Source organism: Hyposmocoma kahamanoa, unplaced genomic scaffold (assembly GCF_003589595.1).
Source record: "Hyposmocoma kahamanoa isolate Upper Pololo Valley unplaced genomic scaffold, ASM358959v1 97, whole genome shotgun sequence".
Taxonomy (NCBI): Eukaryota; Metazoa; Arthropoda; class Insecta; order Lepidoptera; family Cosmopterigidae; genus Hyposmocoma; species Hyposmocoma kahamanoa.
The window spans coordinates 2,583,958-2,611,791 of record NW_020655294.1 but is presented as its reverse complement, the minus strand read 5'-3'; the positions used below and the strand labels follow the sequence as shown (position 1 = coordinate 2,611,791).

The window sequence follows — 27,834 nt, the reverse complement described above, 5'->3', positions numbered from 1 at the left end:
CGACTCTTGCGCCGATCGCACGTGTATTGCCAATCTTGTTAATTAATTATTATTTGCCATTTCTTATGTTTGTAATGTTTTTTTATTTATTTACGTTATTTTATTGAAAAGTGAAAATGAAGTTGTGGATTTGTTTCTTGTTTATTGGTGTAGCTTTTCGAACTACAAAAGGTAATATACCTAATTGATTAATACGTAGGACCGATAATTTATAACAGGGTCATTATAAACGATTACGACCTATGGCTGTCCATGTGTACAGTGAGCGTCAAATATTTGTACATTCAATATAAATTAATCTTATCCAAGTAAATTAAGGTGGATATACGATATATACTTTAGTAATTTTTTTATATAAATACTGTTGGTTTCACGTTGAAAAATAATCGGGATTGGAATTGAAACTATTTTTCCATTTACGTATATTTGTTTTTTTTTAACTAAACATAAAACGTATATGTTAGTTTTTTAGTGTTTATAGGCCTTAAAGACGGAATGCCGGACAGTGTAGCAAGAGAACGTTGTGGTATAAGGCATGATGTAGTGACCAGGTTGGAGATGCTTGGATTGTTTTGTTATGTAGAAAGAATGAACGTTGGTAGATTAACGGCACAAATTTATAGAGCGAATGTGGATGGAGGTATGAGTTTAATTTCCAACATAAATGCCTCCGTGGCCGAACCGTGATTATGCTGGGCTGCCACGCAGAGGTCCCGTGTTCCATTCCCAGGCCGGGAGAAGTATTTGCATGGCCTACATTTATTTCTCTCGTAAGTTTGGGTGTTTTTTATGGTTGTCTATGTCTGTGTCCACGGTGTCCACCCGCCATATATAGTATCTTTAATGAAACACGTGATGTCTAAGTACACCGCATTTCACAAGAAAAATAATTTTGATAACAGATATATTTTTATTTTTGCTCCACCCAAAAGCTGTATATGACTGATACCAGACCGATAAATTTTTATAAATCTATTTTGTTAGATTACCAGTATTTGCTTTTCGAATTAGTCACTTTATTATTGTGGGTGCGATATTTGTAACTATTTTATGTTGCAACGCATTTATATAACTGTACCTTAATTTAAGCAAGAATTTTTTTATTAAACCAAATGACGCGACTAACTAGTCGTGCGCCTGATAGTAAGCGGCCTGTCCATAACAATTCCAGTGCCACTCAGAGCTTTAAATCACAAAGATCTGAGAGGTACTGCCGCTGCACTCGTCACCCTGAGACATAAATTGACGAGTCCCAAGTGCCTGTAACTTCACCAGAACCCTACCCTTCTCTATAAAATTAATCTTTGAGTTAACACTATAATTTCTTGCTTATCTTAGCCAAACTTGGTTGTATAAATCTGAACCTGTCTGTGATAATATATATAATAATGCTTGAGCAAAACATTTAATCCATTAATGACGAACCTATTGTTTCCTTCAATTAAAATTTTGGTTTGTATACGAGGTTTGTCAGAAAAATTTTTTTCACACTCAAACTTTACATTGAATTTTCCCCTTCAAAGCAACCCCCCTGGAGTGTAAGGCTTTTGACTTTCTAATACTTCTCCACCACGCTTGCATGCACTCGTGGAAAGATTTTTCCGTAGCTCCTTCGTCACGGCCTTTATATGTCTTCGGACTAGTTATACCATTGAATATATACCATTCATGCTATAAGTGGTTCTAACCTGTTCCATTTGTACCTGTAATCGTATAGGTGGCACTAGTTTATCCCAGTTATACCATACCTGTACTGGTATAGGTGGCACTAGTATATCCCAGTTATACCTTTGGGTAAGAACTATAATTAGATAATAGTGATATAAATTGTGCCTGCCTGTTGGAGCTTCAGACAGTTTCTACCTGTAAGGAACATCACCGTGCTAAAGCTCTCTCCTTACCCGACCTGGATTGCACCAAGCTCAAAATATTCATGATTGCAAACCGTTTTGAAGACTATTACCAATTTCATGATATGACAGCGGTCACGTCAGTCAATAGTGACCTTTTTAAATGTTTTATTAAAAATATTAGGCTCGTATTTAAATACAGCTCACAATCGCTCTAATGGTCTTACTCTAATCTACTGCCTTTATTTAATATCACTTGAGTGATCACATACCAAGAATTATTCATTGATTGCGCAACATTTGATAGTTGTCACAATTTCCTTTTATAAATGAAACTTTGTTCAGCGTTCAAGATTGTAGTAAAGTCTTAACCAATTACAGGGCCTTCATTCCTTAAGATTGTATCATCCAAGATAGCATTCATTGCTTAAGATTGTAGCATCCATGTCTCAGGGTGACGGGTGCAACGGCAGTGTCCATAAGATCTTTGCGATTTAAAGTTCTGTATGGCACTGCAACTTAACAGTTGCATCCGTAACCGGATAGACGTGTCGCTTAGCATCAGACGCACGACTTGTTCGTCCCGTCATTTGGTATTATAAAAAAAGGCACCAGATTTTCATTGAGTTAAAGTTGACACAGATGGTACCTTATTACAGCATAAAAAGAATAACTTATAAGTATTATCAGGAACAATGAACTGCAGAAAACATGACGTTTCCGTATATTATTTATTTAGTGAAGTGAAACTAACTACTGTCCTTCTGATAAACACAGGGTCTTTTGTAGAGCATCAGGAAGGTTAAATCGTGACGTTCATCTAATAGAATCTCCCTGTTTTCCACATTGTTGAAACTCTTTTTGACTTTCTGATTTATATACGTAGTGAATTTCATATACCGCTCGCTAAATTCTCGCTTCTTAAAAATTAAAACTTTATTTCAGAAACTTTCATCGCTACAAAATTGCTTTTTCGTTTAGTGACGACATTGATTTCTACTTGCGACATTTTAAAAAGATTCTATAAGGTATAAATACCTCTGAATAACAATAAGTAACTATTTAAAATTATTACACAAATATTTAAAACAGTTGATTACTCATTCCGTTAAAAGGAAAATATATTAATTTGTATGCGTTAACTTAGTACTTAGGTATTATTGTAAAACGACTACAACAAATTGTGTGAACAAAGAAAAAGCAAGGGCGGATTGTGGGAAGACGGTAAGAAAGCCGAACATTTATAGTCGGATACGTAAACGATTCCATAGATAAAAGTAGGTCTTGTTCGAATGATTTACCCAATACGTACCACTGTTGCACACGGAGCTCGTTCAAAGACAATTTAAGTTGTCACTATCTTTCATTAAGTGCCACTCGACCTTCCCTAGTAAAACAACTAATATTTAAAACAAAGACGACGTGTCTAATCAAAGAGAGTTCTAAGTATCATAATTATACTGTTATCTTTATGGTAATATGGTAGATAATCGGTTGCTGACTATTTATTTTATTTTATTGGATGTACAAAAGAGTCTACATTCAGTGGAACATGTTGAGATACAATTTATGGTCTTAATCTAGCATGTAGACCTAACACTTGTATATACAGCGTTATTATCCGAAGTTTAAACATATTTGCATAACGATTACAAAAAAAAAACAAAGAAAGGAATAAGTGAGAAAAAGTGGAAAAGTGGGATCACAACATAAAACTAATGCAACTAAAGACTTACATAGATATTCATTTGGCAGTACTAATGAGAAGACGAGTTGAAATATTTGAGGAGATTGGTACGAATTCGACTAAGATTGTTAACGAAAACATCAATGTGACCTCCAGATTCTGATATTAGTAAATCATTGTAGGTTCGGCACATTCTAGCCACGGGGTTATAAAAGGTTGTATTATTACTATAAACATTTAACACAAAGGTTTTAGGATGACTATTTGGTTTAATGTTAAAGTTAATGTGACTATTGTAATATAAGAAGTAATAGATATCAATTGTACTTGAAACCACTTGAAGTTTTACGTCGCAGTAATGATTGGCCATGAAAGTTTCAGCGTCTATAAGTAGCTTTATCTTTCAACGGGATGGCTCGGCAGGGGATCCTTCGGCATCCGTACGTACAAACGCACGACGCCAATACTGGGATATTCTTAGGTGCGACGCGGCATGCATCCTAAAGGAGTTACTAAACTTCCGTTCTCCATCCGGAACAACTACTGACAAATACGTAATATGCGATCAAATCAAAAGAACATGTCCAGTATGAAGCGTCATTCGCATCATGCAATAGTGTTAGTAGAGCTTTAGCAGCAGTAGAGCTCCTTGTGAAAGAGTTCGTCCAGGGAAGTACTGCCACCTTACCTACATATTTCTGCCGCTAAACAGTAATGTGAACATTATTGCGTTCCGGTTTTAAAAAGTAAGGGTGCTGGTGAAATTACAGGCACATGGGACTTGTCAACTTATATGTCTTACGTACTATGTGTGTGTTAAGGCTATGAGTGAACAACTGATATGGACCGGCGTGTCGCTTACCACCAGGCGCACGACTTGTTCGTCCCGTCATTTGATAACATAAAAAAGCTTATTTCGGACGGTTGTCGGTCGGAGAACGGGAGAGACCCCAGATTCGTTGCCAGGCTGTGTCGAGTCGCGTTCGTACGAACCGATATGAAACGCACAACGTCTTTTTCGCTCTTACGTTCACGAACGAAACTTTCTGATCAGCTTAATGCTTAATTCTGCGTTAATAAGTGCGGTGTATCCCTTACGCGTCGACTTGGATGGTCGACGCCTGCCACAATGCCAAAGATTATATTACACCTACCAATAATAAAAGGAAGGTTGCTTTTCATTTGAGAGGTCAATGTTTACTAAGCCTGTGGCGGCGGTGGCAACCGTTAATTGCGCAGAGCGCAACGGTAAGTAAACGTGCCTACAGCTCCTGTACCTATCTGGAAAATAGGGAGGGTGCTGTACGTGCACCCGGGGCGGCTTACCAATTTTGAGAACGGGATGAAGTCCGTGGAAACGATCTGACTTAAATGGTATCCGTGCGGACTTTCTCGCACAGGTGCCCTTCCCGCAATAACCAAGAGGTTAGTAGGGAGGGTCATTATAAACTAAACTTATGTAGAAAGATATGGGGCTGTCCCTATCGGCAAGTACTTAAGCCTTCAATTTCTAAGTTACGTACATTTGTGAGTGTTTAATAGCAATACCTCTGGAAGAAAAAGTGTGAGAACGTCTGGACATCTTTAGAGAAGACTTATGTCCAATAGCGGGGATATATAATGGTTTTAGTTTACTTCCACGCCTAGGCGGTATAGAACGGAAATTCATAGACTGCCCTTTCCATTGAAAGACTCGTGTTTATTAGATAAGTAAGTAGATAAGTCGACTGGTTATTTTATTTAATTTATTTTAATATGGTTCACTTACAGATAACAAATAATACTTGGAATTGTTACATATTGGAATTGTTAGTTATGCCCACAACATTTATTATATAAGACAAATTTTATAATCAATGCTGATCTGGAACCAAATGAAAAACATAAAATGTACCAGCTGCTTATCATCCCGCGCATGTTATGGTGTTCTATATGTAGGCGATAGGCTGGCAACCTGTCTCTATGGTGCACTAAGTTCCACAAGATTGTATACAACGTCAACGCAAACATTTGCCAAATGTGGCTTTAGTTACACTGTGTCACATAGAGTTCTGCCTGCCCCTATGTGGGAACCTTAAGGCGTAAGTCCTGCGCCTGATGGTAAGCTACACGTCTGTCCATAACAGTTGCAGTGCCACTCAGAGCTTTAAATCGCAAAGGTCGAGAGTCACTGCCACTGCGCCCGTCATCCTGATACATAAGTTGACAAGTCCCATGTGCCTGTAATTTCACCAGCACCCTTACCCTTCAAAAGATTTTGGTTGTTTTACCTTTACAGCTACTAGCAGCTGACTAGAGTGAAGAAATAGATTTCTCACAGATGGCGCTGCGGCAAAAAGTCGTTAAATCACATTATAATAATTAATAAGGTCCGCTAGTTCGTTTCGTGGTTTAGTTGGCATAGCGCCTGGCACAGTTTGCTAGAAGACGTTGGTTCAAATCCAGCCGGATCAAAGGAATTTGTTCTAAGTGTACGATGCTTGTATTAATAATTATAACAAACTTTCAAGTTAATCCATAGAAGTATAAATAAATATTCGTATAATGACTGAGATTCCTAACTGGGAAAAGAGCTTGATGATCTTTAGACAGCTAAACAGATATTATACATATTATATAGATATAGCTAAAAACCATCCTAATTAAAATAGTCTTCAATTAAGAAAAAACCGCTTTCAGATCTTTCCATCCGTTTAGGAGCTACAATATCACGGACAAACAGACAGAAAGAACTTCAAACTTTCCCTTTTTTGTTTCGGGAGTTAAGCATGTAAAGATACTTGGACGTTATTGAGCAAATACCTAAAGTGCCGGCTGTATAGATCTCATTCGGAATATGTCAACATTTACAATTTAATATTTGTTCAATTTAAACGATGAGTAAATCTATTTGAGTCATACATACTATTAATTACGAACTTGTTGTTACTTGAAAATATTGTTATAAATCATTGCGTTTTCTGAGAAAACAGGATAATACTGTTCTTCAAACCTGATCAGCGACGTAAATGAATACAATTTCATTTATTCAATAAATATTTACATTTAAAAACATACCATCTAATTAGTACCATGAGTGTATTTCAATTTTGGAAGCACGAAATCGTAATTAGTCTGTCTAAATATAACTAGAAAAATAACAATGAAATTTGCCACGAATGAAATTAATGTGTGACTACTGAGCCATTGACCTTATTAGACGTTATTATTTGCACACATTACACGAAAAGGCAAGCGTTACAAATGTTACTTATTAGTCCTCAATTTCATGTACAAACCAAAAAAGAAAGAACTCTATCGGCTTCGTAGTTACACCGCATTACAAAGCAGTGTCAAAAGCGCAGCACAAGCAATGATAGTGCTGCTTCAGCAGTGCCTGTCATTAAATTTGAAATCCATTTCTCACTTTACATTATCAGTATTTCTTTTATTTAAGCTTGTTATCATTTTCTGTGTAATTTAATGTTGTTTTTCTCTGTTGTAAATAGTCAGCGTGAAATTTAACCTAGCGTGAAAAGTATTACAATCATCCCAATGTTTAATAAATATCAATCTTATATCACATATTAGAAGCTGTTTTGAGTTATCGAATCGAGATCGATTTATAGCGATGTAAACAAAAAACAAAACTTTTCATTTTTTTCTAACTAAAGTTGTTTTTTCTTTGTTTCAGCCGATGACAGTTATGAATATTACGATTTTAGTGAAGAATTGCAACCAGACAGTAAAGAAATTGAAAAAACAAATTTAGTATTACCTGAAAGCACATACCTAAAAGAAGAAGGTGAAAATATATCCACAGAAAATGATTCTCGAAATGATTTTTTAGGTAACGATTCCGAAGCTTCTGATATCGGAATATTGAATGATAAAGTTGAAAACATCGATGATTTTGATAATGATGGTGGTTTTAGTTTGGATGAGGATGATAATATTCCAGATAGTGACCAGAAAGTTTTTGATGATATAGAAAATTACAGAAAATTACTTAGTGCAGATGGCGACAATTTAGATAATTATCAATTTGAAGATAATAGATCAAATATCGAAGATCCTGCTGAGAGCACTTCTCGTGAAAATAAAGACATTAATGAGAGTGAAATTCAGATTAAAAATAATGGTATTTTTTATGGAAACGACTACATTGAAGCAGAAGATGAACAGGATAAATTGTTTTTGGAAGAATTTAAGAATACTTTAAGTGAAAAAAAAGACATTACTATTTCTAAAGAAGTACTTAACGATAACCAGGACAATAATGCTGATGACAATACTTTAGGAGAATTACATCACGACGATGATATCGAAGACGAAGTGTCAAATAATGTGGAATCTAAAGAGGATGTTGACACCATGTCGAACGAGAAAGAGAGTCAAAATCGTGAAAAAGTTGATACGGACGATGATACAATGTCAAAAGAAAAAATAAATAGTAAGGAGGAAATAAATGCCTATGGTAGCGATTTTGATACTATGTTAAAAAAAGATATTGCAAACGATCAAAATGAAAGTAAAAAATCTGAAGTTGATAAAGACGACAATAGTAATTATGATTTGGGAACATTAGATGAACCCGTGGATTCAGTACTCAAAGATAACGATGAACCAGACCAAGATGATGAAAATTACTCTTTTGAATTTTATTACAGTGATGACCTTTTGGAAAAAATGCCTGACGAGAACGCTATAGAGAACAAAGATGATGAGTCAAAGTTGTTTAAACCTATTAAAAATTATGAAGACGTAGATGATGAACTACCCGAAGAAGAAGATAACAGTGAAGTGGTAAATATTGATAGCAATCTCAGTGATATTTTTAAAGAAGCTGAAACTCTCAATGGTCAAGATTTACAAGACAATGTTGATGCTATGACAGCTCAAAAATCCACACAAAGCGTCGATACTGAGGAAGAAATCAAACTAACAAAAGAAAAATCTTACGGCAATGACGCGATTTATGACGAAAATCCTATTGATAACCTTGTAAACGATAATGAAAATTTACAATTTGTTGTTGACAAATTAAAAGAAGAACTTGACGGCAATGTTCAAAATGTCGACGTAATACGTACAGCAGATACAGAAAAAACATCTGAGGCATATGATGAGCAGATGGAAGACTTCATTGTAAAGCATAAAGAAGAATTAGATACTTACTCCAGAATAAACCAAGTCACTGGAGCTCCAATACACAAAAATTTAAGTGCTGATCAGGCTGTATTAATTACGAACCCAGATAGCTATCCAGCTAATGAGGTCTACGACTGGATTTTAGACGGCGATGGAGCTGGTATTGAATTTAATATTACATCTTTGAATTTGAATGGGGACGTCGGGCAATATCTTTTGGTTATACCAGGTAAATATATTTATGTGTATTGCCACTAAAGAAATAAAATTAATAATTAAATGCATACTAACATATCATGGGGAAGATGCATTTGCTAATTAATATCTACGACTAGCAAATTATTAATTGCCTTGATCTACTATGATATAAATAGAAACCAGGCAATTGTACAATGCAATATTTAAATCTTGAGACCATGTGTCATGCATGACAATAAAACAACTACTACAGCACGTTTCAAACTGTGTTGAGACTTTATATTATAGCACAGAAAATGTTTTCGTGTTATGAAATAATGTTTACTAGCGAAGATTGTGATGCCATTGTCATTGGTTTCGTGTTTCCCAATTTTTGAGCCTGAGGGCTTTAATAACTCGTTTTATATTTTTTACCGTCCGTGATACATATAATGTTTTTAATCAGATTTGAAAGGAAGTAAGTATTTATAATATGGTTCACAACAATTATGGATTTGGCAAATGGCGGGATATTTGTTTTCTTTTTAATTCTTCCATAGACAATGCAACTCGAACTAAAATGTTGTAAATAGCAAACACGCATACAGCCACGATGGATTGTAAAAAATATACAGAAAATGATTAAAATCAATTATAACGAATTGTTAATAATACGTATTTAAGTAGTAAATATCTGTTTAGATAACATTTTAAGCGAATGTTTAAAATTTGAACTTAAATAACCTCCTTACTTGAACTTGAACCTAACATATGTAAGAAAGTATGTCGCGTTATAAATTAAACAAACTCCTTTACCGATCATGGCTGTAGTGAAAAGAAAAAATATGTTATTTTTGGGGCATTACAGTCGAGTTACCACCATGCAATGTGATGAAAAGATGTTGAGCTATAATTTCCCTACGGCTTTATTACAAAACGACATAGTACTATTATCTATACAGAAGACTATTTAAAGCGTCTTTTCATGTAAATCTATGATATATAATGACAAACATACAGTCCGTGGAATGCAACGAAATATCGTTTCTATAATAATAGTAAACATGTTGTCGGTTGAGGTATATCTTAAGTCGCTATGGTATCTTAAGTCTATTTAATCCGCTAAACAACAGTTCAGGATTGCTGCATAAATTGGTAGGGCAAAAATAACTTTTTCAATGGCGAATACAAAATACAAACACCTCTTACTTTCGATTGAAAGCTGATGCGTGGATGTTAACGACTTTCCATAGGTGGTCAAAACGATGCAGACAGCGATGGTTTCGTCTTTACGTGGCAGCTCCGCCAGCCAAGAATGTACCGGTTCCTCGGGGTAGACAGAATGTTCATTCGGTTCGTGACAGGCTCAAACTCGACGACACAGCTCGACGGCATCGAGTCGTCCGAGTATGGCTTTAGCTTAAGCGTTAAACATATTTGTGAGTATTCCCAGTTTCAAGTTCTAGATAGTTGCCCTGGATTGCCATATACACAGCAATCTGATATGAAGTGTATGAACAGCCTATACAGATAAATAAAAATTATTGTTATTCACAAAGAATTAGGTTGAGTTTTAGATAAATAAAAAATTTAATTATGTCTCCATCGGTAATTCCAGTACCTACCCGGTATCCAGACATGACATGGAACGATGAGGACAACGACGCTGAAATCGTGCTGCCAACGCCAACGTCGTTCATGTGGGTCTACCTAGGTGGAGTAAATGCAACTGAGTTTGTGGATAACATACAAGAAGACTTCCGTCTCTTAGTCGCTGATATGGCCACGTTCTACATCAACGAAAATGACATTAAAATGGGACTCAACACCACGTAAGTAATTCAGCTTTTGTAATTCGCGTTAACAATGGTGAAGGAAACTTAGTGGCTAATAGAAATGTAAGGTGATCAATTGCATTACTTTAATATCGCGTGAAATGAAGTAGGAAATTTAGATTAACCAATCTCATGGCACCATGAGTATCTTGATTATATTTATTATATTATTGAAAATATTACAAAACACATAATTTTTATTCGACATATTATCGCTTTAGGAGGTTTCTTCCAAGTAACTAAGCCTTTCAGCAAAATAGTCAAATTAAAAAAATATAAAATGTAATAATACAAAGCGAAATCTTGACTTAACTTTAACAGAAAGGGAAATCTCTGTACAAAATAATGATAACGGAAGCGACGTGCCTTAATTTTACGTCATTAAAAAACATAAAGAATACATATTCGGACTTTGTATATAGAGAAAATGTAAAATAATCTACAAGTTTATCGTTTTAGCTATTTCCGATTTTTGTTATCTTTGGATAATTTATTTACTGCTTTGTTTTTCATATAATGAAAGACGCAATATTTTTAATTTGTGTCAGCTATAAGTTTGCACACAATATTTATCGCTGGAGTGAAGAGGTGGACGCGGATGGACTTGTTCACTCTAACTATAAACATTTTTTTATGAATAAAATAAATGTGCATTTGACTCATTCGTGAGGATGAGGTCAATGATGGAGCATGCACACCAATACCAAGTCATAGCGTTCAGGGAACAAATCTGCAAGCAGGAAATTCCACTTCATTGCCGTACGCCATTATAAATGTGGAAGCATAACGCTTCGTGAAAAATACTTGTCACACCCAAAAGAGAAAGAAAAGTTGTTGTGTGACTAAAATGTCGACGATTCGAATCCCCATGGTGGCATGTAGCTATGAATTTAATTTCTAAGTTACATTTGTGAATGTTTCGTAGAATACCTCTCGCTAACGATCGATGAAAGTAAATCATTGTGATAAAACCTGCATGCCGAAGAAAGTTCACAACCAACAAGTTCAAAGGGCTTAGCACGATAAGGCACAAATTGTCTCCTTAGCAGAGACCCATGCTCAGCAGTGGGATGTATAAGGGGTTGCTGATGCAGAACAATCCTAGGCTGTACGCATAACGATTGCAGAATGCTTCGTGCAAATTGCCCGACCGTATACAGTTACATCTAGTTGATCTGAGACGGACTGTGGCCATATCCACTTGGCTAATGAATGATTTTTCTTTGACTAGACCTATATCCAGCTGTGTGCAATAGTAAACGCCATGAAAAAAGCCACAGGCGTCTTACAAACCTTATCCATACCGAACAATGGAACGGATGTGAAGTAAATGCCGCATATACAGACAATAATAGTGTGACTCAAAGAAATTAAAAATTATGTACCTGGTGTAAAACAATAACCATAAATTCGTTCATAATCATTGGATTAATTTGAGGTTTGCATCAATTTAAAAGTGAATACATCTAAAACAGTGCTACTGAATAACAGTATTAATAAATAATAGCAAAACAGGTAGGCACAACACGACACTGACTTAGTGTACCTATTATGCTTATATTCATATACGGGGTGTTGCCGCATTGCTTTACGTCACTTTGACCTAGTTCACTAACTTTTGGGACATGCTCTATAACCTATAAGACAATTAATTTTACCGGATACTTACATTAAACTTCTGTCAGACAGAAATATCAAATTACTGTAAGTTCAATCAAAGGTGGAAATAACGATTAACTAGGTAGATTAGATTTAAATAGAAGTAAGATATTTTAATAACATTGAGGGCTGCGTGTTTCGCTCAAGGCGCATGCGTGAAACAGAAAGCTCCGATCATGCGCAGTGCAAACGTCACGTCTATTTCAGTACACCAAGCTTTCGGGAACGAGACACCACGCCAAAAAGTCTATTAAAAAACCAAACCAGTATATTAACTAAAATCCATTTTAAAAGTATTAATAAATAAATAGCAACATAAAGTAAAGAAATTTAGGTAAGGTAGAGAAAGTTAGAAGTGAAAATGTTAGACCGGAGTGTTACAAAATTTTTAAACAGTCAAACATAGTGTCAAAAAGCAAAATGCGGCAATGCGACTGCCCCGGATCGATTGAACAATTCCCCGATGCCAAATTAAACAAATAGTGTCAAAAAATATAAACATGGAGCCTTTTATAGATAAGAATAATTTCGCTATAAGCGCAATGGTCACCGTTGCAATGCAGATACTGTTCTTCACAATTGCATCTTTATCTCAAAGTGACAAAGTGACAGATTTCACTGGTGGTGCCAATTTTATCATCATTGCTTTACTTACTTTCTTCCTCGGTCAGGAATCGAATCATATGAAGAATTATGACAGCAGACAACTCATGGTCACAGCGTTTGTCTGCTTATGGGGTGTCAGGCTTTCTGGATACTTGATCTACAGAATCTACCACATTGGTAGAGATAAACAATTTGAAGATCGTAAAAGTAATACGCTAAGATTTGCCGTCTTCTATACATTCCAAGCGGTATGGGTGTATATTGTTAGTTTGCCTGTTATAATTATAAATTCTCCACATCATTCTTATCCAAAGTCTCCAAAAACCATGACCACGTTAGATTCTGCCGGCGCAGGAGTGTTTGTAATTGGATTATTGATTGAAACTTATGCGGATTTGCAAAAGTTTGCCTTCAGACAAGAACCAGCGAATCAAGGAAAGTGGTGCAATGATGGCCTATGGGGTCTGTCAAGACATCCAAACTACTTCGGCGAAGTTGTTCTATGGTGGGGTATCTTTATATTATCACTTAATGTAATCGAAGGAGCGGAATGGGTAGCAATCTTATCTCCATTATTTACAACGGCTATAATATTATTCCTATCTGGTATACCATTGCTAGAACGATCGGCGGACGAAAAATATCGTGATAATCCAGATTATTTGTATTATAAGGCGTCTACGTCACCTCTGATACCGATACTGCCGGCTATTTACGTCGAAGTGCCAAAATTCCTGAAATTTATCCTTTGCTGCGAATATCCGATGTACGATTCGACTGGAGATGACTTCCCTGCGCCGACCATTGTCACTGAGACGACTAGTATCTCGATGGTGCAGAGCCAAACATAGCTAACAAACGCCGCGCGTGACCACACCGCGGCAAAGAGCGAGTCAGCAAACCACAGAAGCCAAGCGAATCAAAAACAATTGTGATACACGGCTGAGGAGAAGCCTCAGAAGATATTGCCAAACTCATTGCCACTGAAACAAAATAACACAGTAGATATGAACTTATATAATAGTTACGTAGAAAATGTTAAGAAAAGCAAACAAGTCGCTTTAGGATTACTTGAAGATAACAAGGATATTTACGATAGTATTACTGAAGAAAGTCGTGGTATATCTCGTATAAGGCTGAGGGACAGTCCAAGCGATTTTGAATTAGCTGGCCCTAGTACAAGCAGAGATAAGCCTAAGAGACCAACTGAATTCGTTAAGTATGGTAAAATAACTTTCGATACAAAAGCTATATTGCACCACTACCCACAATCTCAGAATAAGAATATAGATAAAGAAAAAATAGCCACTAAGAAATCTGACCTAAACTTGCCAGTAGAAGAAATAAGATTAGACAATAACAACGATGTAAAATCTGAAAACAAAGAAACTAAAGTCACAGTAACTGAAAATAGAGTTAATAGTAACAATAATGAAATTAATGAATTACCTGAACAGACAAAAGTTAACTGTGTAGTCAAATCCGACAATACTGTGCAGGTATTGAAGAACCCAAAAAAATTTACGGAAGAAAAGCTTGTATGAGGTTTGGAGATTCGGTTTTTTTCAATACACTTTCGTGTGTGTAGACTTTGGCATCGAATGCGAAGGACTAGAAAAGTGAACACAGACATATCGAAATTTCAAATGCTGTAAATATATTTAACAAGACTGCGGAAGTAAATAATTAAATAAACAATAAAACAAGATATATATATATAAATGGCTATAAAACAATGTGCAAAAGTATTGTAAATAAAACCTTTGTTCTTATGAATTAAGAAAATCGTACTTACTCGTTGTTGCTAGATAAATTAAATATATGTTTTAAAAGTAAATATATGATAGTGACGTCATAGTCCCAAAATCCGTCTTTATTAGTGTAATAAATAGTGTTCTTTATAATATGCTTTGTAAAATAAATTAAAACGTTATAGCTGAGTACAACACTAGAGGTGAGTAAAGTTTTAGTACTTATTAAGGTCAAAATGCTCTAATGGTCAAAATTGCTTAGAATGCAAATATTTTGTCCCCTTACTTACCAACATCTGACCTTGGCACTAGCTTCTTTTAAACTTAGTATATTTTAAAAGAAGCTAGCTTATGATGCTAAAGTACGTAAATTTGTTATGTATTTAGTATTTTTTATGATTGCCTGAAATAAATTATTACTTAGCCATAAGGCAGCCTGTTGTACATTAGCTTACTCTGTGATACTTCAATTACTGTTACTATGTTGTGATTATAATTTTTAATGCACTGCAAACATATTTCAATATGTTCTTTAGCATCATTTAAAATAATATTGTACTCCAGCCGCGTTTCTCTGGTCTTAAAACGCGTAATATTTATTTTATTGAACATTATCTTTTTAAATACTCCACTAGCAGTAGAGTTCCTTGTGACAGAGTTCGTCCAGGGAAGTATTACCGCTTACCAGTTTCTGCCGCCAAGCGGTAATGTCAGCATTACTGCGTTTCGGTTTAGAAGTGTAAGGGTGCTGGTGAAATTACAGACACATGGGACTTGTCAACTTATGTCTCAGGGTGACGGGCGCAGTGGCAGTGCCCCTAAAATAGGTTTTTTAAATTTTTTATAACACCAAGTGACGGGACGAACAAGTCATTTACCTGGTGGTAAGTGTAAGTGTGGTAAGTGACACGTCTATCCATAACTGCTGCAGAGCTTTAACTCGCAAAGATCTGAGGGGCACTGCCACTGCGCCCGTCACCCTGAGACATAAGTCGACAAGTCCCATGTCTCCGTAATTTCACAATGTGATCGACCTCTTGGATACCTTCTTCTTCTTTTTAAATTGCCTCTCCACTACTTTTTCATACATTCCACATCAAAACAAACAAAACAGTTGTTCTGCCCTCGTGACTCCGGTCTACTCCCTGATATTGCGTCACCATGACTTTTTATTTCTTCCAGCGCGTCTTTTGCCTTCAACCCGTCCCATTATTATAAGTTGAAGCAGTCGGTATCTATTGTGCGGTACTTGAATAACACCGTTCTATATTAATTAAGGCGAGTCGCCGGAAGAGAAACAGGAAAAGCTGTTTTGCTAGATTAAATGGTTTATGTATTTACTATTAAATAACGATCTTACAAAAAATATACGATACACCTAAGGATATTGTCCAAAGAATGTGATAATTTGTTATACGATAGGATGTACTTTAACATATTATAATAAAATCCCGGGAACAGGCTGAAATAAAGGTCTAAAATGAATTATTTAAGAATAAAATAGTGACATTTCTCTTGAATACTACAGTGAACCTGCTAAATTTTGGTTTTCAATTAATATTGAAATATTGTCCCACGGTTCGTCACGCTGCGCCGCGCGCTGCCCCGTCAGCCGCCATCGGGCGCTTGGCGACGTCGGATCAATGTGAAATTTTCTCCGCTTGTTCTTCTTCTTCGGCGCTATCTCCTAAGATCGCTTTCAAATACCTCGCTTTTAAAACATCAACCACGATACGAATCTCTACAGCATTATTTTGTGATATTCGCAGATACACGAAGGAAGCTTTAAAAATGAGTTCAACGATACTGTAATGTACAACTTTGAAGTTGTTTTTGTAATTCAGTTGAAATTTGTAAGTGGCTGTAAATAAAGTGTAGGTTGTTATGAAGAAAATATTTATCTCCTTGGGCGCTAAATATAGAGCACATTTTTGGGATTAATAAGCTTACGAATATCTGAAGTAACACTCTGATTATCTAACTCACTTCTAACTAGTTATTTTTAAACATAAATGTTTAGTTTTTACACGTCGAGTGCAGTGTAGATTTTTTCCAAATAATAAACACACGCTTGACCACAATCTCATCTGATGGTGAGGATGGTGATGGAAATTAGGTTACAAAGGTTCATCGGTGTAGGCAAAGATCACAGCCTACTTGCTACGGTCCTGACACACCTTTAACCTTATCGACAAGCTTCAGTGCTTTCATACACGCTCGTCGGGTAAGGGTACTCTTGACCTGGCCTTTCTTTGAGAAGTCCTCGAAACTCTCAATTGCGTATTACAATTAAAATGTAAACTAAGGCTATTACAGATTTTATAGATTAAAATAGTAATTTAGTAGGCGTCTCCCGTTTATGGCACACACAGAGAGAAAGTACCATAAATATTGTAGATTGAATATTTTACTTCTTTTACCACATTATTTTATTTTTAAAAGTAAGTTTTAATACATTCGAAGACTTAAAAAGTTGGAAATGGGAAAATAACTTAAAAGTTCGTGGAATGACATTTATGTGCCAAGTTTTTTTGAAGTCGGTTACCGGAAAGTGCGCGAAACCGGATTCATATCCTGTGTGGAATATTTTCTTCAACTTTAAACGGCACCAATACTGAAGTACCCTCATTCTAACAAAAAAAATTGCACAAAAAGTACATGTAAACTTGACAAAAACCGAAGCAATGCGATCTCTTTTAGACACACCCGCAGAACACAACCAGCATAATAAATTAACCAGGTAATCCAGTACACTAACAGCTGGCTCCGTGCCAAAGAGTAGCACAAACGAATGCGGTATGCTGCTAGAGCTACGACGAAAACAAATAGAGAGAACATACGAGGTAAATTATTATTATGACTCTCAGGTAGAAAACAAGGAAGGTAAATTGAAGATTGCAAGTAACATATGCACGTTTGGGAATAACAGAATACACACAAAGAGGCCCGTTTAGCTCCTACAGGTCAAAGTCAAAGTCAAGAAATCATTTAATCCATAGGTAAAATAAATTTACACTTGAAAACGTCACATTTAAGCTACTGCTCGTTCAGTACGCTGACTTCCCTGAGAAGAACGAATAAGAAACTCTAGAGAAATAAACTTTGAATCAAATTTGTGTGGAATCTAGAGCAATGTCGTCTTTTCATACATCTTTATCCAACGCGTAGTCTTCAATTTTGTAATGTGACTTTTCAATAAAAATATTTTTTATGTAGTTTTTTAAACTTAGGAAATGATAATCTTAATATGTGCTCCGGAATCTTATTGTAAAAAATGTATCCTTCAGTTTCAGGTATTCTCAATCAAAGATGTTTGAAATGAACGTTGTAAATGATAACTGTATTCAAATGTATATTTACAAAGAATTACTTGCTCATTCTTATCTGCTTTGAGAATGACCGGTAGGGTTTAATCAATATAACCATATGAACTTTCATTTACAGTATATCTCTTTAATTCCAGTCAAGAAACCACCCAAATCGTGAACGCGACTTTCTGCAACATTGAATGGCCAAACTTCCGGAACTGCACGGCGGTCAGGTTCGCTGTGCCACTGGTGTACGACGATCAAGACGACGTTGAAGATGAGGACCGGATGCCGAGGCTGCATGAGAAGGATCTAATAGACATGTGGGAGAGTAATATCCACCAGGATCCGTTCGCTGCAAGGCTTCGACGCTTGGGTGTTACGGTACGTGGCTCTTAAGATGTAGAAATGTATAGTAGAATATATAATAACGATAGGTTCTTGAGTGACTGGAAAACCTACAACAGACCTTCACTAGGTGGAATGAAAACCTAATTAAGATGACAAGCTAATCTAAACGAACTGTGATTAGCATCAAAATTCTTTGGAAATTGTAACAATCGCGAAAGCCTAAGAGCTCGATATCAAAGTTATTTACTTCTTTGTCTTGGTTTTTGAATATTCCCTGTTGTGATCAAAGTCCCAGTGGTAAATTACATTTACATCACCCACAGTTGTTCCCCGTGCCGAACGATGGCCGCGTGCTGATGATATGGCTGGTTGTCACAGTGAGCGTGATATTGTTAATGGGCATCGTGGCCTACGTCGTATGGCACTACAACTGCTTCGACAATTACACCAAGTAAGTTTCCTCGACAGCAAAAATCTTAGCCGTGACCTTTCGTTATCAGGCAAGAAATCATCGTCTATAATACTGTATCTACGAAGTGGTATGAACCGATATTAGAACTTGCATCCTCTTTCGCGGTCTTTATTGTGCAATTAGAGATGGGAAAAACTACTTATTTTTAAAACGTTAAAGCGTTGTGCTTTTTTTTAAAAGCGTGCTTTTTCAAACCATTTTCACTTTTTAGTTTGAAGGTAACAAAATCGTTTAGAAAAACGTTTAAGCGAATAGACTTTTATGTTTAAAAAAAGCTTGCAACGTTGTGTTGAAAGAGAAAAGCAAGAGTAGTCTATTAAAGGTTTTAAGACAAGTTTATTTGTAAAAGAAGAGTTTTGTTTTTATTAATAAAATTATTGTTCACATTGATGAATTAACTTGTTTATGAAACATCGATTATATATTAACGCTTGTGCTAAATTGAAAAGCGTGCTTGTGTGCTTATTTTAAAAAGGAAACTTTTTCAAGTGCTCTTTTAAATGCACAATACATCTTATTTTCTGTATGAATAGAGATGTTAACTGGAAAGATAATTAAATCTCCCTTAACTCTCGTTGCTTTTTGATCAAATAGTCTCCAAATAGGTAAATATAACTTTTTCAACTTCAAAAGTTTTGTGGAATTACATCTATTTGCCAAGTTTTATTGAATACGGTTAATAGAAAGTGGGTGAAATCCAATAAACAGGATTTATCCCGTAATTGGCCACCCTTAGAGGTGGAATATTTTCTTCGAATTTGAATGGGACCACTATTGAGGTACCCTCTTTCCGACAAAAAAATTGTCGAAAAATCGGTCCACAAATGTCGTAATAATCGCGTAACATAAAAAAATACAGTCGCTTTGACAACCCCCTCCTTTTTTTGAAGTCGGTTAAAAATAAAATCTTTTTACTTATAAATCTAGAGATATGAGCTGTGTTTTTATTGAAATAACTTATATCTACGCTTTTTACTGCTTTTTATCACTCGTTATAATTGTGAATCACTCGGAGCCGAGTCTATCTTGACTTTCTAAAAATTGTTTCCCCATTGTTGTGTTTCTCGACCTATTTCTTCTGTGACATTTTCATTGTATGACTGAATCTTGTGAAATTTAAATAAAAGTTTTAGTGTAAACTAGTTTTAAAGAAAAACCTTCCAAAAGAATATACGTAGATAATACATTTATTGAACACGCACTCACAATGATAATTAAGAAACAACGAATAAAGAAAAACTTAACAAAAATTTAAATTATACATAATGAAAACAAAAAACAGTCTAACCAATAAAACATGAATTTGTATTTGATGCATTATGCCAAATAGACAAATCCCGAAACCAAAACTGTTATTTAGCCTGAAATTGAAGCAGAAGGAAACAAAACCTGTGCAGTAGACTGCATTCCTTGATACGATGTTATAATTATTTTCAGGATGTCGCCGTACAGCGACACAACCAGCGTGTGCAATGAGAAGCAGTTTGATGACCTATTCCCCACTCCGCACCAGACCCTCCCTCCGCTGTTCTCTGACGAGAAGTATGACAACTTCGAGGACAAGTTCGACGACTCAACCAGAAGTAAGATGTTCGAAACAATTACTATAACTACATCAATTCAAAGAAAAAACGGTCATTCTCGAAGTAGTGATCACTACCATGGACCAATTGGTGCATGTCACTACCTAATTACCGTGGCAATTTTTACTATTTAAATACGCAAGTACATTATCGTGTAATTATTAAATAATAGTGTACGATAAAATAATCGAATAATTAGGTAATAAAATAGCCACGGAATTAGGTAGTGAAGTGTTCACAGTCCGAGAATGACCGAAAAAACCACTTAGGTAACAAACTAGTGGAGTAATTTCACAAAAAAATTGAATATCTAGGTGGTACAACATTGGGACATTCAATCAATTTAAAAATTAAAACCCTTGTTATGTTATGTTTAGTATATATTTCGGTATTTTGTAGAAAAGGCGGCGTAAGGTCGCTTTTCGAAAAAAAAAATCAGGGGAGGGGAAATTAGGTTTTAACGACTGTTTTAAAATATTTACGTCCTGTTTTCAAATTCTATTTGGATTTTAATTATGCTAAAGTTTTCACTCTCTAGCTAACATAACAATCCGCGTTTGTGTAGAAAAATCCCCGCGACACCAGGTGCCAGGATTAACGAAATTTTTAAATATAAAGTTGAAAGTAAACGTTTTCACCTCACTGAACAAGCGAAGGAAGCTAAGATTGAACTACGAGCGAAACGAGACGCAAAACAACTTCGCTGCCGAACGAAACACAACCTTTTCACAATAGCGAGAGATCACAACCTCACTATAGCGAGGAAAATGATAGATGAAAGAAAAACAGTTGAACACCATACCACGTATAAAACACCAGTTTTTATAATTTAAAGAAAAAGTTTATCTTCTGAATTTACACCTCAACAATTATTATTCTTGCTTGTACTTTTATTTTCGGTGATTAAGTGATTATTGAAATTATTTTGGTTCTTCAACGAATTAAAATAATTTAATAAGCACAATTAGTTATCATTGTCAATTTAATGTCAACAATAATAAGAATAAAATATATCAACGGCTTCATATTACATAAATAAGTAATGTACCACAAATCGCGTAGTTCAACCAGCCTTGCATAACAAATAACAATTTTTGTAATTTTATCTAACATTTCAATTAATTTTTATCCCTTATGGAAAGTGAAAAATGTAAAAGCGGATATCAAGAAAAAATTGTATTTTGATAATTTTTCACCAAAACCGTGGCACCATCATTCAAGTTTCAATTAGACTCTTCTAGCTGTTCACAAAACTGAGATCCAGTTGTAATATTCCTGTTCATCAAGAGACCTTTATTTATATAAAGAGCCAAAATAAAAATCGTAACGCCATTCCGGCGTAATAATATAAAAGAAAAAAAAATATTTTTTTCTCGTCCCGCCACCCTGAGACATACGTTGACAAGTTCCATGTGCCTGTAATTTCATCAGCACACTTACCCTTCAAAACCGGAAAGCAGTAATGCTTACATTCAAAGTCAAATAATCTTTGTTTCATAGGTAAGCGAATCATACTTGAAACCGTCATACTGATTAAACTCTACTTACTTATTCGTAAGGCAGATTACCCTGAGAAGAATGAACAAGTAACTCTAGGGTCGCTCTTTGTAAATATATATTTGAATACATTTACTATTACAATATTTAATTTAAATATCCAAGATCGTGAATACCTGGAAGAGCTAAACGGGTCACTACCACGGATTTTTGTCATCCAAGTACGTAGAATCCGTATCCTAATAACTTTTAGTGTAAAGTTTTTGTTTCAGAAAAGTTTTAGACCTTAAATTTTGAATATCAATCGGAATCTTATTATAGAATTGTACGTATACCCCTTAAATATATTTGAGACTTTTTATTATTTGAGACGACTGTCAAGAACAGCTAGTTTTTTTATGCCTCGTATTAATGTTAAATCTGTCACTATTTTTCATAAAAAACATTTTCATTATACTGTGACGCTAGCGTAAGAATGTTAATCTCTTTAAATTTATTTCATAAAGGCACACCGCGACCCCTATTGTAAATTGCTCTAACCGCACGTTTCTGCAGAACAAAGATTCTATTAATATCGGCGGCTATACCCCGAAGCAAAATGCAGTATATCATTAAACTGTGAAAGTAGCTAAAGTAAAAATCAAAAGCGAATGATCACGATGTCGAGTTTAATTACTGTTTACACTGTGATTGTAATGAAGTAATCATTAATTTCCAGTGGACATGGGAGGCTTCACAAACCGTGGCTACATGCGCGATAACCCCTTTGATTCTGACGACGAAATGGACACCAGGGAAAGGTACGTAACGAGTTTGGCGTTGTGTATCCCGTTCATAGTGCACAGATTGATTTTGCTTAACTACTCATAATATCACTTGTTACATACAATTAGAAATTCAGCAGTGTGATGGGTTTCTGACATAATGCGTGTTTCTTCGAGCACATGACACATTTCTCCGACTGTTTTTTTTTTTAATTTGCCTTCTGAGTCCCTCTGCTGGGCAAAGGCCTCTTGACTTCCTCGTCCATCCATCCGTCCGCCATCTTCTTCTTAGTCTGTCTCGTCGTCGCTAGCATCCGTCCATAGTCCGGCATCCACCAAGTGGCTGTTTGAGCCCATCTCTATGGGTGCATAATAATAATAATAATAGTAACGCACACACTCAACATAGCACTAGGGAAATCCTGTGTCGCGGGTGCCATGGACACATACATAGACAACCGTGTATGTGTAAAAAATGTGTTTGCGACAGACGGCAAGCAGTGTGCGACAGACGTGTCCAGCCCAGTCCCATTTCAACCTGGCAGTCCTTTACCCAACATCGATTATGCGTGTTTCGACCGCAGAGTAGTGTTCCGGATTCTATCTATCATCTTTACACTTAATATGCTGCGTTTCGTCGCTCTTTGGTAAACCTTGACCTTGGACTTTCGTTTTTTGACGCTTAACCAACAAAGCAACAAAAAACAAATTTTACAGGAGAGGGTTTTTTTTTAAAATATTTTTACATATGTATTATATTTTTACTCAATTGAATTTTAATATACTTATAACAATAATAAATTTCGTAACTGAATGTGTAACAGCAATAATTTTTTTTTTAAATCAATGGAAGTTAAGCCTTTTTTGGTACTTACAATATTTTTGCTATCTCCATGTAAAGATTTTTTAAACTGTCAAGGTAACACTTGCGATTAAAAAGTTGTAAACGACGAAATTGTCATGTCCTATGTCGGTTGCGATAACAAGTGGGGTCGCTGGGGACGCTACACTAAAATATAAAAAAAAACAGTTGAGTTGAACGATAAACTTAGCTTTTGCTATAATTTATATTTCGGTGTCTCCAATTAACACTACGCTAACTAGATTTTTTTGGTCATTTCTGTTTTTATTTATTTTCACAAAATTAGTTTTTTTTTCGATTTTTGTTTCTTGTTTCTTCACTTTTTTCAGAAAATTCGGGCAGCATGACATTAGTAAATAAAATAAGGCGTTGGCGTAGTGTTAATTGGAAGTATCGATTTGGTGTCATTTTGGCGGGAAATGTCGACGCGTCCTTGTTCGTTGTTTAAAATGTCATTTGCAATAAAAACGCTGTTTAGGTAAAAATGTCGCTTAAGATACATTAATGTTGCATGTCAATGAATCAATCAATTCGCACCCTTTGTTTAATAAGGCCACATTTGCAAAATGACCACTTTTCAAAAGAGAGGTTAAAAGATCTAAGAACGAAATTAATCGATAACTTTTTATAATCAAATAGGAGAGTTATGAAATTTCACAATTATTTATGGTCAGGTGGGGTAAGAGGGACTTGAAGCCTTGAAAACGCGTCTCAGTCGATAAAACAGAGAAACAAATTAGTTTAAACGATTATATCTCCAAATGCTACATATCCAAATGGCGGAAAAACCCTTAGAATAATAACGCATAGAATGATAGTTTCATATCAAACGAACTGTCACAAGTGAGGCAAAAATCAAATTCATGTAGCCTAGTTTTAGTAGTAGGTTATTTTTCGGATTTAGTGAATATTTATATAAAAATACACGTTGAAACGCGTTACTTCCTTGTGGAATGTGATGTTAGTATCTATTTTATGTTTGTCTGACGTATTTTTACACTCATTTACCGCACATTTCGTCATTTTTAGCTAAAATTCTTGCTCTGTTCGCGGTGCAAGTTGACCTTGAGCACTGAAGGCCCGCCCGCTCGTGTAGGCCCTTTGGGCGCGCTTCAATTTGCCTCACTTAGCGTGTGCGGACTAGGTTTCTATGCGTTATTATTCTAAGGCAAAACCTTTGAAAGTTGTGAAATCTTGAGAACATGAGGTATACCTACCTTAACTTTTTTAAGAAATACGATGTACTGTTCGTCTCACCCCATCGTCTGGGGACGTTAGCACAATTTTTGACATCGTCACTATTGAATTTAGCATAATGTTTGTTAAAACATGTAAAGCCGATAGACAAAAACAAGTTTAGTGTAATTCAAAATTCTTATAAGACTTTATTCTGTTCTTCGTAGAGCACAAAACATTTGATCCCAGCACGGATTATTAAAAAAACCGAGCTCAAAAGTCATTCATCCCCTAGTTGTCTTCAAATTTAAATGGGACCACTACCCCTCTACTTCCTACGACTTCGAATTGAGAACCTCCTCCTTTCTTTCGAAATCAGTTAACAATAAAGTATATTCCTCTTCCTTGACTTTACGTAATTTGTTTTGATGTAGTTCGTTTTATTCTTGCGACTGCCATTTAATAAAAACTCTTTTGACGTATTATCCCATGTGGCTTTATTATTATACCAATTTAATAATTTAACGACGCATGCTGACTCAAATTGAATCCTAATAAGCTTTTACTAACTTTATGGACCAATAAACTCAAGAGGATTTCTAATCGCGATACAAGATGGCGTAGTCGGGTATTTAGTACCTATTGGTGCACCAGATGTCGCGACGCGTACCAAATAGCTATTTTTGTAACTGATATGTTTTACATTTACAAGCTGCAATTCCTCAAAGATACTCTCATTTCTAGTAATAACAAACAAGGGAACTAGATGGCGTTTATTGCACGGAGATTAGCGCCATCTACCCATATTAGGAAGCGTTAATGTATAAATTACTTTGTAACACACATTGACAAATATTGACATGCTTATTTGTCAAATAATTTTAGACAAGTATCGTATCGTTTCGAATAATTCGTACTTAGGACACCACATAACGTAACGCAAGCCACCTAGCGATTTTTTGGCTGTATATTGTATGCCACCATATGCCTCTTTAAAAGAAGTTTGTCCCTTCATCAGAACGTTTGCCCTCAAAAGCAGGCAATACAGTATCAAAAATGAGAAACAGACCGTCTTCAAATAGATTTTTGTTTCTAAGTCATTGTACAGAGGAGGAGTTGAAAATTGAAAATTTAAGTAACACAAATTATGGGAAATGACGTTGCCAAGTTTGTAGGGGAGCGTTTTAAAGTTCTGAATTCACTGAAAGAGTGATCATCTAATAGATCATCTAACACATATCTAGAATTGTATAATATTCTATGTGAGTGACGAGCTTTGCCGAATAAAATGAGTGTACGAGTGAGTACGCTATCGGTACTTTCGATTCAATACTGTGCCCTATACGTAATATAAATTACTTCCAGTCTATCGATCAGCGCCTTATAGATATAAGACGGGACTTTGATCTTTTTCGGAGTTACGATCTGCAGTATGAAGATTAGCTGTCATCTTGATTTATTGGTCCATGGTTATTCTAAAACAAAATAAACGCAGCCGAGGGCTGCATTGTGGAGTTTAAAGTGTGACGCCTATACTTCGAAATTAAATTAAATCGTTTTAACTTCAGAATGCTTTCTATAATTTTATTTGTTTGTATATGGGTATCTAAACGTCAGCATTTATATAACAAGCCATTACATACAGCTTATATACTTTTTAAACATATGCAACAGTCGTGTAGCCTAAAGTTTGTGTATATATGTTGGTATGCTTTGGCTTTAGATTTTCACTATATTATATTATTATAGTGTTATTGCAACGTAAATATATTGCTCTAGTATAGCTATAATATGTGAATTATATTTACATTAATTTCCTGCATTTTTGAGGATAATTAATACATATATCTATGGCCTTCTCAATTTAAATCTATTCTTTTATAAATAAACAGTATTTGTGTGGAGAAACTCCTGTGTTCATATTATTGTGCTACAGAAAATGCCGATAGTGCTTTCGAGCGAACAACTGGAGTAAAATCATACTATACTTTGTGATGGAATTCGAGATTTAAAATGTAAACAAACAACTGTCACTGTCAAAGTGATATCTCATAGATCATAAACATTTTTTTTTCAAGTTCGTTTACCGTGATTCATTCTAATCAGTCACTACTTCTTGTAACCAGCTCTATTAATAATAAATAAACTTATTATTTTTCTTTATACTTTATTATACGCTTTACAATTACTTTATTTATGTACATACCTATTTGAAATAATAAAATCTCTCTTACATCATCATCAAAAACCGAATAAACAAAAAAGCACTAGAGTTAGTATTTTTAAGCTTATGTAATTAGAGTGTTTTAAATAAAAACTAACATTTTGAAAGTATTTTGTTTGTGCGAGCACTCAGTTTAAGAACATAATAAAAAACATGGATTATTTTTAGAACTTTCACATTTGCACGATTCTTAAAATATTTTTTTTTTCAATTGACGTCATTTTTTATCTTAAATTCCATCTCAGAGTACAGTTGAGTGTAAACATACGACTGGTGTTAACAAACAGTTTTACTTTCTCTAGGGCACTTGGGTTGTCAGAAGCACGGAACTCATTTCCTTATTCCAATATTATTATCCTAAATTTTTAATCAAAACTATATTTTCAGGCAAACCAATTCAAGACCCGAAGACGCGTCTAACGTGTAACACCAGGTGATTTAGCTAGTAAAATACAATTTATTAGGGCAGATGTACAATAATATAAGCTCAATGCACCTTGTAGAGTCTGTGAATTAGTTTTTTAATTTAAGAACATTTTATACGAATAGTCATAACACGTTACATGTTATTGTAAAATATGTAGTCACTCTTCTGACCAACTGTCGTAACAAGTATTGGACATAGTTTTCAGGCTAAAATATTTTTGTTTTATACATATAACCTCAGTAGATCCTCCGAACGAGTTGGCCTAAAAATGAACACGGATAAGACGATACCGCCAACTCCCATGAAGATCAGAGACTTTACACTCGAAGTTGTTGAAGATTATTTATACCTGGGACAAATTGATTAGTTAGGTAGGTCCAACTTCGAGAAAGATTCGAGAGGTCAGATTCGATTCGGCTGAGCAGCGTTCGGGAAGCTTCGCCATATCTTCTTATCCAAACTTCCACAATGTCTG

The 27,834-nt window shown here is 35.3% G+C and overlaps 2 protein-coding genes across 3 annotated transcripts; both read left to right on the top strand.

Annotated features, from left to right (window-relative positions):
- LOC113238606 lies at window positions 1-27,388 on the top strand. Of its 2 annotated transcripts, XM_026475435.1 has the most exons (10): window positions 1-171; window positions 7,211-7,579; window positions 7,859-8,896; window positions 10,098-10,283; window positions 10,463-10,676; window positions 18,159-18,387; window positions 18,678-18,805; window positions 20,264-20,409; window positions 22,625-22,706; window positions 27,320-27,388. In XM_026475435.1, the coding sequence occupies exons 1-10, from the start codon at window positions 117-119 to the stop codon at window positions 27,357-27,359; spliced, it is 2,487 nt and encodes an 828-aa protein (XP_026331220.1). In that variant the 5' UTR covers window positions 1-116; the 3' UTR covers window positions 27,360-27,388. The 2 variants fall into 2 exon arrangements, with proteins under 2 accessions (XP_026331220.1, XP_026331219.1); XM_026475434.1 differs by having other exon boundaries at window positions 7,211-8,896.
- On the top strand, window positions 12,698-14,276 carry LOC113238608. Its single transcript, XM_026475436.1, has one exon. It carries the CDS (start codon window positions 12,839-12,841, stop codon window positions 13,793-13,795), a length of 957 nt encoding a protein of 318 aa, XP_026331221.1. The 5' UTR covers window positions 12,698-12,838; the 3' UTR covers window positions 13,796-14,276.
- Window positions 27,389-27,834: the final 446 nt, after the last annotated feature.

Coding starts and splice junctions, on each gene's coding strand:
- LOC113238608 (XM_026475436.1), top strand. CDS start 12,839: ATGGAGCCTTTTATAGATAAGAATAATTTCGCTATAAGCGCAATGGTC.
- LOC113238606 (XM_026475434.1), top strand. CDS start 117: ATGAAGTTGTGGATTTGTTTCTTGTTTATTGGTGTAGCTTTTCGAACT. Junction 18,388..18,677: donor TTCGACGCTTGGGTGTTACG/GTACGTGGCTCT, acceptor CATCACCCACAG/TTGTTCCCCGTGCCGAACGA. Junction 18,806..20,263: donor TGCTTCGACAATTACACCAA/GTAAGTTTCCTC, acceptor AATTATTTTCAG/GATGTCGCCGTACAGCGACA.